Source organism: Symphalangus syndactylus, chromosome 20 (assembly GCF_028878055.3).
Source record: "Symphalangus syndactylus isolate Jambi chromosome 20, NHGRI_mSymSyn1-v2.1_pri, whole genome shotgun sequence".
Classification (NCBI taxonomy): Eukaryota; Metazoa; Chordata; class Mammalia; order Primates; family Hylobatidae; genus Symphalangus; species Symphalangus syndactylus.
The window spans coordinates 63,453,957-63,471,000 of record NC_072442.2 but is presented as its reverse complement, the minus strand read 5'-3'; the positions used below and the strand labels follow the sequence as shown (position 1 = coordinate 63,471,000).

General features: G+C 48.9%; 1 protein-coding gene across 24 annotated transcripts in view; it reads left to right on the top strand.

Annotated features, from left to right (window-relative positions):
* MINK1 (misshapen like kinase 1) overlaps window positions 1–17,044 on the top strand; it is a 71,182-nt gene that overhangs the window by 38,566 nt on the left and 15,572 nt on the right. For all 24 annotated transcript variants that reach the window (XM_063628379.1, XM_055257874.2, XM_055257873.2 and 21 more), the window contains exons 2-4: window positions 13,144–13,209; window positions 15,503–15,559; window positions 15,651–15,776. In XM_063628379.1, the coding sequence (XP_063484449.1) occupies window positions 13,144–13,209; window positions 15,503–15,559; window positions 15,651–15,776 (249 nt within the window). The remainder of the gene's footprint in view (window positions 1–13,143; window positions 13,210–15,502; window positions 15,560–15,650; window positions 15,777–17,044) is intronic.

Sequence of the window (17,044 nt, the reverse complement as noted above, 5' to 3'; positions counted from 1 at the left end):
CAGCACTCATTGTTCAGAGGAGGGTACTGGAAAGGTGGTTAGACCACTGCAGCTTGAATATGTCTTCTTCAAAAGAACCTTTTCCTGGCTCCCCAGCCTTGGTCAGTTGTGCTCTCTTGGCACCCCGCACTTCACAGCACATAAGACAGACCAGAGCTCTTTCCACGACCGAAACCTTCCTTCCTCCTTTTCGGTCCAAGAGACACACTTGGCAGCAGCAGGAGGAGTGTCACTCCATACGTTTTTATTTTTATCTTTACTTTTTTATCTTTTCTGTTTTACATGAGATGTGCATTTAAATAACCAGACGCTGGACTAGAGGGGGAAAGTTTCAAGGATTTTTTTTTTCTTCCCCTTTACTCATAAGGACAAATTTGCCTATGTGGAACAGCTACATAGAATAAAATGATGAAATTGTGGTCTATGAAAAAAACATTAAAATAGCCTAGGCATGGTGGCTCACACCTGTAACCTCAGCCTTTGGAAGACTGAGGCAGGGGGATAGCTTGAGCCCAGAAGTTCGAGACCAGCTTGATCAACGCAGGGAGACACGTCTCTACCAAAAAAAAAAAAAAATAGCCAGTAACCAGGCAGAGTGGTGTGTGTGCTTGTAGTCCCAGTTACCTGGTAGGCTGGGGCAGGAGGATCGCTTGAGTCCAGGAGTTCGAGGCTACAGTGAGCTATGATTGTGCCACTGCACTCCAGCCTAGGTGACAGAGTGAGACCCTGTCTCAAAAAAGAAACAATACATGAGTTTGTGTCGTCTGAGATGCAATGAAAGAAAGAAAACAAAGACATACCACGGCTATAATTACACAATTAATTGTAGAGGTTATTAATGTGTGCCTCTCTCCTCAGAACATAAACACCAGTAAGGTAGGGACTGCTTCAGTTACTCACTGTTGTATTCCCCAGCCTAACACAGTTTCTGGCACACAATAGGAAGGAATAAATAGTCGTTAGGTTGGCAGCCTCGTGGAGTGTGAACCTGAGCATTTGGAATCATAGAGTTAGAAAGTTTTCAGGCCAGGCGCAGTGGCTCACACCTGTAATCCCAGCACTTTGGGAGGCCAAGGTGGGCGGATCACGAGGTCAGGAGATCAAGACCATCCTGGCCAACATGGTGAAACCCTATCTCTACTAAAAATACAAAAAATTAGCTGGGTGTGGTGGGGTGTGCCTGTAGTCCCAGCTACTCGGGAGGCTGAGGCAGGAGAATTGTTTGAACCAGGAAGTTGGAGGTTGCAGGGAGCCGAGATCGCGCCACTGAACTCCAGCCTGGGTGACAGAGCGAGACTCCATCTCAAAAAATAATAATAATAATAATAATAATAAACTGAACACTATAGTAGGTGCTCTTAGGACTTTTTATTTTTTTTTCAGCCAGGGTCTTGCTCTGTCATCCAGGCTGGAGTGCAGTGGCATGACCACAGCTCACTGTACGCTCATCCTCCTGGGCTCAAGTGATCCTCCTATCTCAGTCTCCTCAGTCTCCGTTCCCTGCCTCTTAGGATTTTTAAAAATGCATTAAAAAATAGGTACACGGTCAGGTACAATGGCTCACAATTGTAATCCTAACACTTTGAGAGGCTGAGGCAGGAGGATCACTTGAGCCCAGGAGTTTGAGACCAGCCTGGGCAACATAGTGAGACCCAGCTCTAAAAAAGAATAATAATTAAAATTTTAAAAAATTGGGCCAGGTACAGTGGCTCGCGCCTATAATCCCAGCACTTTGGGGGGCTAAGGTGGGCGGATCACCTGAGGTTAGGAGTTTGAGGCCAGCCTGGCCAACATGGCAAAACCCCATCTCTACGAAAATTACAAAAATTAGCCAGGTATGGTGGTCACAGCTACTCGTGAGGCTGAGGCAGGAGAATTGCTTGAACCTGGAAGGCGGAGGTGGCAGTGAGCCAAGATGGCACCATTGCACTCCAGCCTGGGTGACAGAGCGAGACTGTCTCCAAAAAAGAAAAAAAAGTAATTGATACATAATTATACATATTGATGGAATACATGTGATCTTTTGATACATGCATACTATGTATAATGATTAAATCAGCATAATTTGGATATCCTTTACCTCAAACACTTATTTTGTTGAGAACATTCCATATCTTCTAGCTCTTTTTTTTTTTTTTTAATATCTTTAGACAGAGTCTTGCTCTGTTGCTCAGGCTGGAGTGCAATGGCATGATCTCGGCTCACTGCAACCTCCACCTTCCAGGTTCTAGTGATTCTCCTGCCTCAGGCTCCCAAGTAGCTGGGACTACAGGCATGCACCACCACGCCCAGCTAATTTTTGTATTTTTAGTAGAGATGAGGTTTCACCCAATTGGCCAGGCTGGTCTCAAACTCCTGACCTCAGGTGATCCACCCTCCTCGACCTCCCAAAGTGCTGGGATTACAGGCGTGAGCCACCGCGCCCAACCCTCTTCTAGCTCTTTTTAAATTTACCATAAAGTATTGATAACTGTGGTTACCCTACTGTGCTGTCAAACACTAGAACCTTCTAGTGTTTCTTCTATCCACCTGTATTTCTGAATCCATTAACCAGTCTCTCTTCATCCCCCTGCCCTTCACAGCTTCTGGCACCTCCCCCTTCTACTCTCCACCTCCTTGAGACCAGCTCTTCCTCGTCCCCACATATGAGAGAGTCCATGTAATGTTTGTCTTTCTGTGCCTGGTGTATTTCACTTAACATAATATCCTCAGGGCTTATCCATGTTGCTGCAAGTGGACAGATTTCATTACTTTTTATGGCTGAATAATATTTATATAGATATGCAATATTTTATGTATGCATTTATTTAGGTTAATGCTGTATCCTGGCTATTATAACTAGTGCTACAATAAATACAGGAGGGTAGATGTCTCTTCCATATACTGATTTCTTCTCTCTTTTTTTTTTCTTTTTTTTTGAGGCACTCTGTTGCCCAGGTTGGAGTGCAGTGGCATGATCATGGCTTACTGCATGCAGCCTCAACCTCCCAGGCTCAAGCAGTCCTCCCACCTTAGCCTCCTAAGTAGCTGGAAGCACAGGTGCACACTGCCACACCTGGCTAATTATTTATTTATTTATTTATTTATTTTTTATTTTTTTTTTTTTTTGAGACGGAGTCTCGCTCTCTCACCCAGGCTGGAGTGCAGTGGCGTGATCTCGGCTCGCTGCAAGCTCCGCCTCCCAGGTTCACACCATTCTCCTGCCTCAGCCTCTCCAAGTAGCTGGGACTACAGGCACCCACCACCACGCCCAGCTAATTTTTTTTTGTACTTTCAGTAGAGACGGGGTTTCACCGTGGTCTCGATCTCCTGACCTCATGATCCCCCCGCCTCGGCCTCCCAAAGTGCTGGGATTACAAGCGTGAGCCACCGTGCCCGGCCTATTTATTTATTTTTTGAGACGGAGTCTCGCTCTGTCGCCCAGGCTGGTGTGCAGTGGCGCAATCTCTGCTCACTGCAAGCTCTGCCTCCCGGGTTCATGCCATTCTCCTGCCTCAGCCTCCCGAGTAGCTAGGACTACAGGCGCCCACCACCACGTCTGGCTAATTTTTTTGTATTTTTAGTAGAGACGGAGTTTCATCATGTTAGCCAGGATGGTCTCGCTCTCCTGACCTCATGATCCGCCTGCCTCAGCCTCCCAAAGTGCTGGGATTACAGACGTGAGCCACCGCGCCCGGCCTAATTTTTTAATTTTTAAATTATTTATTTATTTATTTATTTATTTTTGAGACAAGGTTTCACTCCTATCACCCAGGCTGCAGTGCAATAGCACGATCTCAGCTCACTGTAACTTCCACCTCCCAGGGTCAAGCAATTCTGCCTCAGCCTCCCCAGTAATTGGGACTACAGGTGCCTACCACCACGTCCAGCTAATTTTTTGTACTTTTTGTAGAGACAGGGTCTTGCCATGTTGCTCAGGATGGTTTCTAACTCCTGGGCTCAAGTGATCCTCCTGCCTCGGCCTCCCAAAGTGCTCACATTACAGGCGTGGGCCACTGTACCTGATGATTTTTTCTCTTTTGGATATATACCCAGCAGTGGTATTGCCTGATCTTACGATAGTTCTATTTTCAGTCTTTTGAGGAACCTGCTTACTGTTGTCCATAGAGGCTGTACTAATTTAGATTCCCACCAAAAGTGTATAAGAGTTCGTTCCCCTTTCTCCATAATCTTGGCAGCATCTCTTTTTTTTTTTTGTCTTTTTAAAATTATTTTATTTTTATTTATTCATTTTTATTTTATTTATTATTTTATTTGTTTATTTATTTATTTATTTTTGAGACAGAGTCTCAGTTTGTTGCCCAGGCTGGAGTGCAGTGGCACAATTTTTTTTCTTTTTTTTTTTGAGATGGAGTCTTGCTATGTCGCCCAGGCTGGAGTGCAGTGGCGCAAACTCAGCTCACCACAGGCTCTACCTCCAGGGTTCACGCCATTCTCCTGCCTCAGCCTCCCGAGTAGCTGGGACTACAGGCGCCCACCATCACGCCCAGCTAACTTTTTTTTTTTTTTGTAGTAGAGACAGGGTTTCACCATGTTAGCCAGAATGGTCTCGAACTCCTGACCTCATGATCCGCCTGCCTCGGCCTCCCAAAGTGCTGGGATTACAGGGGTGAGCCACTGCGCCCGGCCAATTTTTTTTTTTTTTTTGAGACTATTTTATTTTTTGTGGAGGAGTGGTTTCACTATGTTGCCCAGGCATGTCTTGAACTCCTGGGCTCAAGTGATCCTCCCACCTCAGCCTCCCAAAGTGTTGGGATTACAGTTACAGGTGTGAGCCACTATGCCCAGCCTTTTTGTCTTTTGATAATAACCCTTTAACTGGGGTGAGATGCTATCTCTTTGGGTTTTGATTTGCATTCCTCCTATTATTAGTGATATTGAAGGATTATTATTATTATTATTATTATTTTTTTTTTTTTTTTTTTTTTTTTTTTTGAGACGGAGTCTTGCTCTTTTGCCCAGGCTGGAGTGCAGTGGCGCAATCTCGGCTCACTGCAAGCTCCGCGTCCCGGGTTCACGCCATTCTCCTGCCTCAGCCTCTCCGAGTAGCTGGGACTACAGGCGCCCGCCACCACGCCCGGCTAATTTTTTGTATTTTTAGTAGAGACGGGGTTTCACCGTGGTCTCGATCTCATGACCTCGTGATCCGCCCGCCTCGGCCTCCCAAAGTGCTGGGATTACAAGCGTGAGCCACCGCGCCCGGCCAGGATTATTATTTTTAATAACAGCTTTATTGAAATATAATTTACATACCATAAAATTTATCCTTTTAAAATATTTTAGGCCAGGTGTGGTGGCTCACGCCTGTAATGCCAGCACTTTGGGAGGCCAAGGCAGGCAGATCACTTGAACTCAGGAGTTCAAGACCAGCTTGGGCAACATAGTGAAACCCCATCTCTACAAAAAAATAGAAAAATTAGCCAGGTTTGGTGGTGTGCACCTGTAGTCCCAGCTACTTGGGAGTTTGAGGCAGGAGGATTGCTTGAGCTCAGGAGGCGGAGGTTGCAGTGAGCTGAGATCACACCACTGCACTCCAGCCTCAGCAACAAAGTGAGACCCTGTCTCAAAAAACAAATTAACAAAAATTAAAATAAAATATTTTAAAGTGGTTTTTGGTATACTCACAGACTTATGCAACCATCTTCACTATCTAATTTCAGAACCTTTTTATTCCCAAATGAAACCCAGTATGCATTAGCAGTCATTACCCATTTTCTCTTCCTCCCAGCCCCTGGCAACCACTAATCTACTTTTCATCTCTTTAGATTTGCCTGTTCTGGACATTACACATAAATGTAGCCACATAATATGTGGCCTTTTGTGACTAGCTTCTTTCATTAAGCATATCTTCAAGGTTCATCCATGTTGCAACATCTAGCAGTAGTTTATTCCCTTTTTTTGTTTGTTTGTTTTAATTTTTTTTTTTTTCTTTTTTTAGAGGCAGGGTCTCACTCACTCTGTCACCCAGGCTGGGGTGCAGTGGTGCTATCATAGGTCACTACTGCCTTCAGCTCCTGGGCTCAACGGATCCTTCCACCTCAGCCTCCCATGTAGCTGGGACTACAGGTACATGCCACCATGCCTCACTGATTTTTTAAATTTTTTGTAGAGATATGGTCTTATTATCTTGCCAAGGTTGGTCTCAAACCTGCCAAGCAGTCTCAAACCACTTGACCTCAAGTGATCCTCCCACCTCTGCCTCCCAAAGCACTGGGGTTATAGGCATGAGCCACCATACCTGGTCTTCATTTCTTTTTATTGCCAATATCATTGTATTATATAGATATACCACATTTATCTGTTCATCAGTTGATGGATATTTGGTGGTTTCTACTTTTTGGTTATTAATAATCCTCCTGTGGGCATCTATCTACATATTTTTGTGTGGATATATGTTTTCAATTTTCTTGAGTATCTACCTAGAAGTGGAATGGCTGGGTGATATGATAACTCATTGTTTAACATTTGAGGAACTGCCAAACTGTTTTCCAAAGTGGCTGGACCATTTTACATTCCCAGCAGCAGTGTATGACAATTTCAGTTTCTCCATGCCCTCATCAACACTTTTGACTGTCCATCCTTTTCTAGATGAGGTAGGGAGGTGATCTTACTCCGTTGCCCAGGCTGAAGTGCAGTGGCATGAACATAGCTCACTGCAGCCTCAAACTCCTGGACTTACAGGATCCTCCTGCCTCAGCCTCCTGAGGGAAATACAAATCAAAACCACAATGAGATACCACTTCACACCTACTAGGATGGCTCCAATCAAAAGGATGGACAGGCCAGGTACAGTGGCTCACTCCTGTAATCCCGCACTTTGGGAGGCCGAGGTGGGCCGATCACTTGAGGTCGGGAGTTTGAGACCGGCCTGGACAACATGGTGAAATCCTGTCTCTACTAAAATACAAAAAATTAGCCAGGGGTGGTGGCGGGCACCTGTAATCCCAGCTATTCAGGAGACTGAGGCAAGAGAATCACTTGAACCCAGGAGGTGGAGGTTGCAGTGAGCTGAGATCGCACCACTGCACTCTAGCCTGGGCAACAGAATGAGACTAAGTCTTAAAAAAAAAAAAAAAAAAAAAAAAAAAAAAGGATGGACAGAGTCAGGCATGGTGCCTCACCCCTGTAATCCCAGCAGTTTGGGAGGCCAAGACAGGTGGATCTCTTTAGCTCAGGATTCAAGACCAGCCTGGGCAACACGGTGAAACCCTGTCTCCATAAAAAGTACAAAAATTGGCTGAGTGCAGTGGCTCACACCTGTAATCCCAGCACTTTGGGAGGCCGAGGTGGGTGGATCACGAGGTCAGGAGTTTGAGACCAGTTTGACCAACATGGTAAAACCCCGTCTCTACTAAAAATACAAAAAATTAGCCAGGTTTGGTGTTGCGCGCCTGTAATCCCAGCTACTCAGGAGGCTGAAGCAGGAGAATCACTTGAACCCAGGAGGTGGAGGTTGCAGTGAGCTGAGATCGTGCCACTGCACTCCAGCCTGGGTGACAGAGACTGTGTCTCAGAAACAAAAGAAAAATCAACTCCTCAAACATCCACCCTTTTAGGGTTCTTCCCCTCCATAATGATGAATGATCTTCCCTATTTTGAAAACCCTATTGTCTGACTTTGCTGCCAGCTCTAGCTGTCATCTGATTTTCCCCCTTCCTCTCAAGGTTAGACTTCTCCAGAAAGGGTGCTGCCCTCATTTCCTCAGCACAGCCCTGTCTCCTTCAGCCCCTGCTGTCTGCCCTCTGCTCACACAGCGGCAGTTCCCAGTGATTTCCGAGCTGCTGAGGTCAGTGGGATTTTTTTCAGTGCCCTCTGGCTGCTCTGCCGCATTCGAGGCCATCACTCCCCTTATCCCTGTGCAGCCTCCGTGACCATCTCGTCTTCTGGCGACTGTTCTGCTGCTCTCACGTGTTGCCCGTGGCCATCCACCCTCTCCCTGAATATCTTGTTTGTATCTCCAACTCTCACACTCAATGTCTGTAAATTGTATTTACAGATCCTTGTTTCTAACTGCCCAATAGAATGTACCTGTGTATCCTTTAACATCCCCAATTCAACATTCAAACCCAGACTGCTCTCCCACAACACAGCATGGTCTTCGCCACTCTTTTTTCTTTTCTTTTTTTTTTTTGAGAAGGAGTCTCACTCTTTCACCCAGGCTGGAGTGCAGTGGTGCGATCTCGGCTCACTGCAACCTCCACCTCCTGAGTTCAAGCAATTCTCCTGCCTCAGCCTGCCGAGTAGCTGGGTTTACAGGTGCCCACCACCATACCCAGCTGATTTTTATATTTTTTAGTAGAGATGGGGCTTCACAATGTTGGCCAGGCTGATCTCGAACTCCTGACCTCAGGTGATCTGGCCTCCTCAGCTTCCCAAAGTGCTGGGATTACAGGCGTGAGCCATCACGCCCAACCCTAAAGTGGACTTTTTACACAGTCCAACCCCCTCTTAGCTTGTGGGAGGGGAATGAGGCCTCAAACAGTTAAATACTTGCATAGAGACACACGACTAGTGCCAGAGTTGAAAACCCCCTCCCGTGCTCTTTCTGCCACAGCAAGCAGCATTTCAGCGGCTTTCGTGCTTTCGGCTGGTGTTATAATATATAATCGTAGACTGCCACATTTTCATATTTGAGTACTTGGCCAATCTATTAAATTATAAGGTTTTATATTTCTCATATATCGGTGAGCTCCCTTTTGTGTCTAATTCGGGAGCTATTACATAGTTTGTGCTCAGGAAATATGTAATGGATGAATGAAATGAGATACGATTGCCTTTCAGGTTTTCCCTGCTTAGGGCTTAGCCCAGTGCAGGGCACATGGAGGCGCTCACTCAGAAGATATTTAGTGGTTGGATAATAACGGGGCATTGTTAAATATCAGGCTGAGGTGTTGGGACTCTCTAAGCATTGGGGAGCCCCGCTACCAGTTCTGGGTAGAAGAGTAAAATCAGGAAAGCGCCATTTTGGAAGAGTTAAATCAGTGGCACTAAATCAGTGGCAGCAGAAGGAAGACATGGGGGAGGCTAGAGTTCCAGGAGGGAGGACGTGAGGGATTGGTCTGAGGTGGCAGACAAGCCAAGCACATGTTGAAGGGAGAAAGGACAGGGTGGCTGTGATGCAGGAAAGGGAGGAGGAGGATTAGGCAGAGGCTGGACTGTGGTGGGAAAGCGGTGCTGCTATTGAAACATGGAGCATCTGGGTGGAGAGAGGGTGAGAGACAACAACCAGAGTGCCACGTGCAGGACCCCGACTTGCTTCTCTGAATCACCCTTTCCAGTAGGAGTTTTCAGGAAACCGACTTGAAACCCATTAAATGTCGATATCTGAATCCAGGGTGTCTGACCTCAAATATTCCTTCATCCCTCAGTGCCACCCAAACACAGAGGAAGGAGACAGATTGGGAGTCAAGGTTACAAAATTAAAATGTACTTGTAGTGATTTGAGTTGATGGTGACAGATCATTATGGCTCTAACAGGCCCACGGTATTTTCCCTCTTAGATTAGGAGTGTTCAGAAAATTATGACCATAGGTCCTATTTCCTATCTCCCTCCATCTCAGAAAGAGCTACAGTTTGATTCAAGAAAGGACTTTGCAGCAGTCAGTTCAGAGGCCCCGGAATGGATGAGTTCTTCTATTGGGCAGCTCTGTAGGGAACTTTATGGTCTTTGAGCCTCTAATCTAGAACTGAAGACGGATGAGATGACTTTTTTCAGGTTCCTTCCAGCTCTCGGTCAGAAAGACCTCTCGTTAGCCCCCTGCACTGCAGTGACAACTCTCTTTCCTGTGGATCCGACCATGTTTTACACCTATTAGATATTGTTTTAGCTGTGCATGCTGGGTCATGCCTATAATATTAATGTGTTGGGAGGCTGAGGTGGAAAGATTGCTTGAGCCCAGGAGTTCAAGGCTACAGTGAGCTGTGATCATGCCACTGCACTCCCGCCTGGGCAACACAGTGAGATCTGACTCTAAAAAAACAAAAATTAGGCTGGGCTCAGTGGTTCACACCTGTAATCCCAACACCCTGGGAGGCTGAGGCGGGTGGATCACCTGAGGTCAAGAGTTTGAGACCAGTTTGACCAACAGGGTGAAACCACATCTCTACTAAAAATACAAAATTAGCTGGGCATGGTGGCACATGTCTGTAGTCCCAGCTACTTGGGAGGCTGAGGCAGGAGAATCATTTGAACCCAGGAGGTGGAGGTTGCGGTGAGCCAAGATCATGCCATTGCACACTCCAGCCTGGGCAACAAGAGCAAAATTCCATTTCAAAGAAAATGAATAAATTTGTTAAGTTTTTTTTTTTTTTTTTTTTTTTCCTGAGACAGAGTCTTGCTCTGTCGCTTAGGCTAGAGTGCAGTGGTGCGATCTCGGCTCACTGCAAGCTCTGCCTTCTGGGTTCAAGCAATTCTCCTGCCTCAGCCTCCCGAGTAGCTGTGACTATAGGTGCCTGCCACCACGCCCAGCTAATTTTTTGTATTTTTAGTAGAGATGGGGTTTCACCGTGTTAGCCAGGATGGTCTCTATCCCTTGACCTCGTGATCCACCCACCTCAGCCTCCCAAAGTGTTGGGATTACAGGTGTGAGCCACCACGCCCAGCCAAGATTTTCTTTTTTTTCCCTTAACTTTAGCTGAAGCCAAATAATTGAATGTAGACCCACAAAGTTCTTGATCTGGTCAACCCAGTCCCCTTCAGAGCACAGAGAAGGAACCCCCTTCAGCTCTGTCATTTCTTCCTCCCGAGCAGGCTGGTGTGTTTTCTCAGGCTGCTGCGTGCCAGGCCTCAGCGAGGTGCTAGACGTTATCTGGTGAGCAAGGAGGGCTCAGTCCCTTTCTCCAGTGAATTTGACAAGTAAATGTAGAGTCACAATGCCTCGTGGTACATGCTCTGATAGGGCACGCACAGGGTGCCAGGGGCACATCTCTGCTGTCCAGCTCCTCTTTGAGAAAATAGAAAAAGTGCACAGTGAGGACATTTTTTAAAAGCCTTGGGCTGGGCCGGGTGTGGTGGCTCACGCCTGTAATCCCAGCACTTTGGGAGGCCGAGGCGGGTGGATCACAAAGTCAAGAGATCGAGACCATCCTGGCTAACACGGTGAAACACCGTCTCTACTAAAAAATACAAAAAATTAGCCAGGTGTGGTGGTGGGCGCCTGTAGTCCCAGCTACTTGGGAGGCTGAGGCAGGAGAATGGCATGAACTCGGGAAGTGGAGCTTGCAGTGAGCCGAGATCGCGCCACTGCACTCCAGCCTGGGCAACAGAGCGAGACTCCGTCTCAAAAAAAAAAAAGCCCTGGGCTGGTGTCTCTCTGGTTTTCAGCATGCACAGGTCATCTTCCTTGGGCTTATTACTTCAGTGGATGAAGTGCTTTTATTGGCATGGATGTGGGGTTTTTGGTTGTGGGATTTTTGTTTTCTTCCAGAAACCCTATATTAGCTTTCAAAATCAAGGAGAAAGGAGTTTTAGATTATATGCTTTCAGGATTCTCAGCACGGAGGCCACGTGTTGCCTAAGTTCCATCCTCACTTTCTGCCTCCCCTCGGTCCCCACAGCGGTGGGGAGGGGCCTGCCCCGTAAAACACCAGAACTGTCAGAACTGTCGGCTCTGAGGCAGGCGTGGTGGCTCACACCTGTAATCCCAGTACTTTGGGAGGCCAAGGCAGGAGGACTGCTTGAACTCAGAAGTTTGAGAACAGCCTGGGCAACATAGTGACACCCCGTCTCTACTAAAAACTAAAAAAAATTAGCCAGGAGTGGTGGTGCATGCCTGTGGTCCCAGCTATTCAGGAGGCTGAGGTGGGAGGATTGCTTGAGCCCAGGAGACTGAGGCTGCAGTGAGCTATGATTGTACCACTGCATCTAGCCTGGGTGACAGCGTGAGACCCAGTCTCAAAAGGAAAAGAAAAAAAAGCCATCATTCTGCAGGAGGTGCAGGAGTGTGGACAGTACTGGGCTGTATCTCTCTTCAGCTAGCAGCTCCACCTCCCAACTTCTTTCTCTCAAAAAAAAAAAAAAAAAAAAGTTCTGCCAGGAGGGTGTGGGTGGCCGGCCTCCCGACAGCAGCTGTGTTGCTGAGGCCAGGCCTGCCTGCTCTTGGCCCAGGGGGAGGACGAGCCTCTTTAGAGGCTTTGTTTGAGCCCTTCGGGCCCTCTCCTCCTGGCACTGCTTGGCTCAGAAAAGTAGGAACAGAAAGTTCTCCCTTCTTAGAGGCCCTTTCTCACCATCACCTGCTGACTCCCTCCCTCCAGGTCCCTTTGCCCTCAGTTGCCTCAAACCTTGGCCTGGAAGCCCTCAGTCTCAGGGGGACTGGGAAGAGGGAAGGACAAAAGGATGGTGGCCCTGAAATTCCTGCTACCTGCTAGCTTTCCTCATCCCCGCTTTTAAGAAGTAAGATAATAATAATGGTCATTAACTTTTATTGGGCACATGCTCTGGTGCCAGGAACCATCTGAAGCATTTGATGGGCATTTCTTCACTTAAAATGTGAGTACCAACCCCAGAGGAAGGTACTCGTGCACCCTCATTTTGCAGATGAGGGTACAGATACAGTTTCTCAGTGGATTTGAAATCGGGAACATGTCTTTGAAAAGCCATCTGGGCTCTGACTTCCACATTCTCTCACTTCTATTTTTTTTTTTTTTTTTTTTTTTGAGACGGAGTCTTGCTCTGTCGCCCAGGCTGGAGTGCAGTGGCGCAATCTCGGCTCACTGCAAGCTCCGCCTCCCAAGTTCACGCCATTCTCCTGCCTCAGCCTCTCCGAGTAGCTGGGACTACAGGCACCTGCCACCATGCCCAGCTAATTTTTTGTATTTTTAGTAGAGACAGTGTTTCACCGTGTTAGCCAGGATGGTCTTGATCTCCTGACCTCGTGATCCACCTGCCTTGGCCTCCCAAAGTGCTGGGATTACAGGCGTGAGCCATTGCACCCAGACACTCACTTCTTCCAACTTTTCCCATAGAACATTCACTCTGAACCAATCCAGGAAAAGTGCAGCCAGCCACCAGGGTTCCTGCCACGTGCCCTCCTGATGTGCTGGTCTTCACTCCCATATCTTGACTGGATACCACTTTACCCCCCTCTAGCTCTGTAATTCTTTTCTAAAGTCCTGACACAGTATTCTTCTGTCTCCTTCCCCTAGGACCCTGCTGGGATCTTTGAGCTTGTGGAGGTGGTCGGCAATGGAACCTATGGACAGGTGTACAAGGTGAGATGAATGGTGTGGAAGTATGACCTCCACATCTGCAGGGCACTCTTGGGAGGAGAGGAAGGAAGTAGGTTCCTGGTCTGCAGGTCTGAGGGGGGCTATGGGAGATGCCAGAGGCTGGGGCCCTGGAAAAGTAGAGTGGGGGAGAGGAAAGAGCACCCAGAAGGAGGTACTGTTGATGCCTCTCTCTACCTGAGTGCAGAGCCAGTCCCGGACATGGTGGGAACAGGCCAGCAGCCAGGCAGGGTGGCCTGCAGCAATGAGAGCAGGTGGAAGGGCATACGGCCTTGTGTGTCAGAAGTCTCCTGGGATTCAGAGAGCTAAGGCCAGAGGTGTGGGTTTGGCCTCTCCCCGGACCACAAAGAGACCCAGGACTTTGAGGCAGTGGGATCTAATGGGTGGCTTTCTGCAGAGGGAAAGTGGCCTCTGCTCCCACAGCTGGCCTGCTGGAGCCAGAGCTCAGGCTTTCTGCTTTTGAGCTGCCTCTGTCCCTGACAGAAGTGGCATGTTCTCAGCCACCGATGGTAGCTTTTAGGTTGGCCAGCCCAGCCCTCTCGTGTGGCCTGACCACTGCTCACACTTGGATGGGGGGAGCCACTGCAGCAGGGAGTGAGGATGCTCAGGGTGAATGCTGCCTCTGACTGGAGCCCCCTGGGGCCCATGGCTTTTTCATCTCCAGACAGAGTGCGAGATACTGTCGCAAGTCTCTTCTGCATCTCTAGCCCCGTGTTTCCGGTGTCACTGAGACCACCTGCCTTTCTCTTACACTCCTTCTCTTGCAAACTTTGGGGAAACAGGCACCCCACCCGCAATCTCTTGCCTTGTTGTTGCCATGGGAATAGTGGTGCCGTGTGCTCCTGCGTCTCTGGGCTTGGGGTCTTGAATGGCTGAGGATAAAAATTACCCATGGGCTGGCAAAGCCAGTCCATCCCCATGAGGGGCCACCTTCCTCCATCCTGCTCCTCCCCAGGAAGCCTTTGGGCTTTCCTCTCCAAGCCTCAGATGCTCCCACTAGGAATTTCAGAAGGATGTTGCGGGAGGAGGGCAATGGCTGGGACACGCTCAAGAAGAGGAAGTTTCCTCCCACTAGGACTGGTGACAGGAACATTAGCACATGTCGGCTGGCCCTTCTGTGTTTCTCTGAGTTCCCTAAAATCTCAGCTCTGTCTCTGTTCTTTCTCTTTCGGCAAGAATAAAAAGCTTTGTGGGTGAAGTTGATTCTGGGAGAGGCCTCCTGTCCAGAGTTGGTGAGTCAGGAAAGCAGCATTTTGTCTTGCTTAGGAGAAGAGGGTGAGGCAAAGCTCCTCCCTCCCTAGCCTCCCTCTCCTACTCCTTCCATCCTCCGTTAGGATAGAGAAGTATCTTTCATGCCCTGCTCTAACTTTCAGACTGTAGAAAGTCCAAGCCAGAGAGGCTGGAACAGAACATAAATGTTTCTCTCTCATCTGTCTTGAGTTTTTATGGGAGGAGACCCTTTGCCTTTGTTGAGCCTGTAACTTGGAAGTCCACTGTAGGTGGTTTTTCTGTTGGCCATGATGGCTCAGGAGCACTCTCCCTCTGTCCACTCCCATGAGCAGCACATTCACTGAGGTGTGTAGCCACAGTGAGGGGTACTTTCTTTTTTTCTTTTCTTTTTCCTTTCTTTCTTTTTTTTTTTTTGAGACGGAGTCTCACTTTGTCTCAGCTTGCCTCCCAGGTTCAAGCAATTCTCATGCCTCAGCCTCCTGAGTAGCTGGGATTATAGGCGCCCACCATGACACCTGGCTAATGTTTTGTATTTTTAGTAGAGACGGGGTTTCTCCATGTTGGCCAGGCTGGTCTCGAACTCCTGGTCTCAAGTGATCCGCCCGGCTCAGCCTCCCAAAGTGTTGGGATTACAGGCATGAGCCACGGCGCCCGGCTGAGGGGCACTTTGTAAAATATAAAACAGTTGGGCTGGGCGCAGTGGCTCACGCCTGTAATCCCAGCACTTTGGGAGGCCGAGGTGGGTGGATCAGGAGGTCAGGAGATCGAGACTCCTGACTAACACGGTGAAACCCCGTCTCTACTAAAAATACAAAAAATTAGCCGGGCGTGGTGGCGGGTGCCTGTACTCCCAGCTATCCGGGAGGCTGAGGCAGGAGAATGGCGTGAACCTGGGAGGTGGAGCTGGCAGGGAGCCGAGATGGCACCACTGCACTCTAGTCTGGGTGACAGAGCGAGACTCTCTCAAAAAAAAAGCTGTGTCTCCTAGAGTCAAGCCCTCTCTACGTTCCGCTCTCTGAGCATAGATTCAGATCCCGCTGTCCTGCAGGGTCGGCATGTCAAGACTGGGCAGCTGGCTGCCATCAAGGTCATGGATGTCACAGAGGTAGGGAGTGGAGCTGGACAGTGGGAGGGTTGGACCAGCAAGAAGGGAGTGTGGGGGGAGTCTCAGGGCTCAGCTCCTCCCATTTGCCTAGGACGAGGAGGAGGAGATCAAACAGGAGATCAACATGCTGAAAAAGTACTCTCACCACCGCAACATTGCCACCTACTATGGAGCCTTCATCAAGAAGAGCCCTCCGGGAAACGATGACCAGCTCTGGGTGAGAAACGCCCCCCTGCCTGCCCTCCCCCCAATCCCTGTCTCCAGGCTGTTCACTAGGACTCAGTATCAGTGCCCAACATCTCTCTTTGCCAGCTACCTTCCCTCCGGTCTACCCAGCCTCCCCCGTCCCTGGACCCAGAGGGGCCTCCTACCTCATGAATGGCCCCGCACTCCAGCCCCCATGAATCGCAGCATCTCATCCTTTGAGTGTTTTGTGGGGAGGGGTCCTGGCGTTTGCCCCAACCCTTCCCCTAACCAGTATCTCACACTGTGCGATCGGCTCTTAATAAATAAATATAATCCTGGCAAAGGCGAGAGAGACCGTGGGGAGGCCGTCCATCAGTTTCTCTGCCTTTGAGCACAGCTCCTGGGAAAGCAACGGAACCAAAATATTTGTGGGAGATAACAGGGCCCAGACCCCTTCCAGCACCCCAGATGCTACAGTGCACCCAGCCCTTCTGAGTCATCATTCAAACCAGAGCCTGCTGCAGAGCTTGGGGCCTCCCCCAAATTCCTCCTGCCTGGCCCAGAACATTCCTAAGAGTTATTCCCCTCCCTAGCCTGGGCACTGGTGCTGACATGTTTCCCTAGCCTCACCCTTTGTGGTACTGAGCCCAGTCCCTGAGGATGGAGCAGCAGGGAGTGCGGCAATGGCTGTCGGGAGTTTCAGCGCTGACGCCAGGTCTCCCCTCCCAGCAGCCATTCAGACAACAAGCACTTACTAAGCACTTCTGTATACTCTGTGTAGATGAGCATGAGCCATGGTTCTGGCCTCCAAGGCCCTTTGGCTTTTTGGGAACACACACACTCATGCACACAAAGAAAGGGAGAAAGGTGACAGGGAGGTCTACCTGCCAGGTGTGTGTGGTGGAGATCGTGGCGGGCTAGAGGCATTAGTGGCCGGGCGCCCCCTTCTGGACCTGTTGGGCACAGGTCCTCCCCGCCTCTCACTGTGCTCTGCTCTCCAAGGAGTAGGCACATGCAAATTACTTTTATTGCATATGCAAATATATGTGTCCACCCAGCCTTTTCCTGCATTGGATGTGGCTTTTAGTGAAAACTTGGACAAGCATGCTGATTCCCAGGAAGACTGGTTGGAGCCATCTTCTCTGCCTCCGGGTCTCAGCTGCCCTCCCTGGGAGGTGCAGACCCAGAGCCCTCCTCATCTCCTGGCCTTGTTACTCTCTGTGCTGGAGGAGTTTCTCTCAGGGTCTTCCCAGGTTCCCTGTTGTAGCTGTTGAGGTAGACCCTATGCACTCTGTCTCT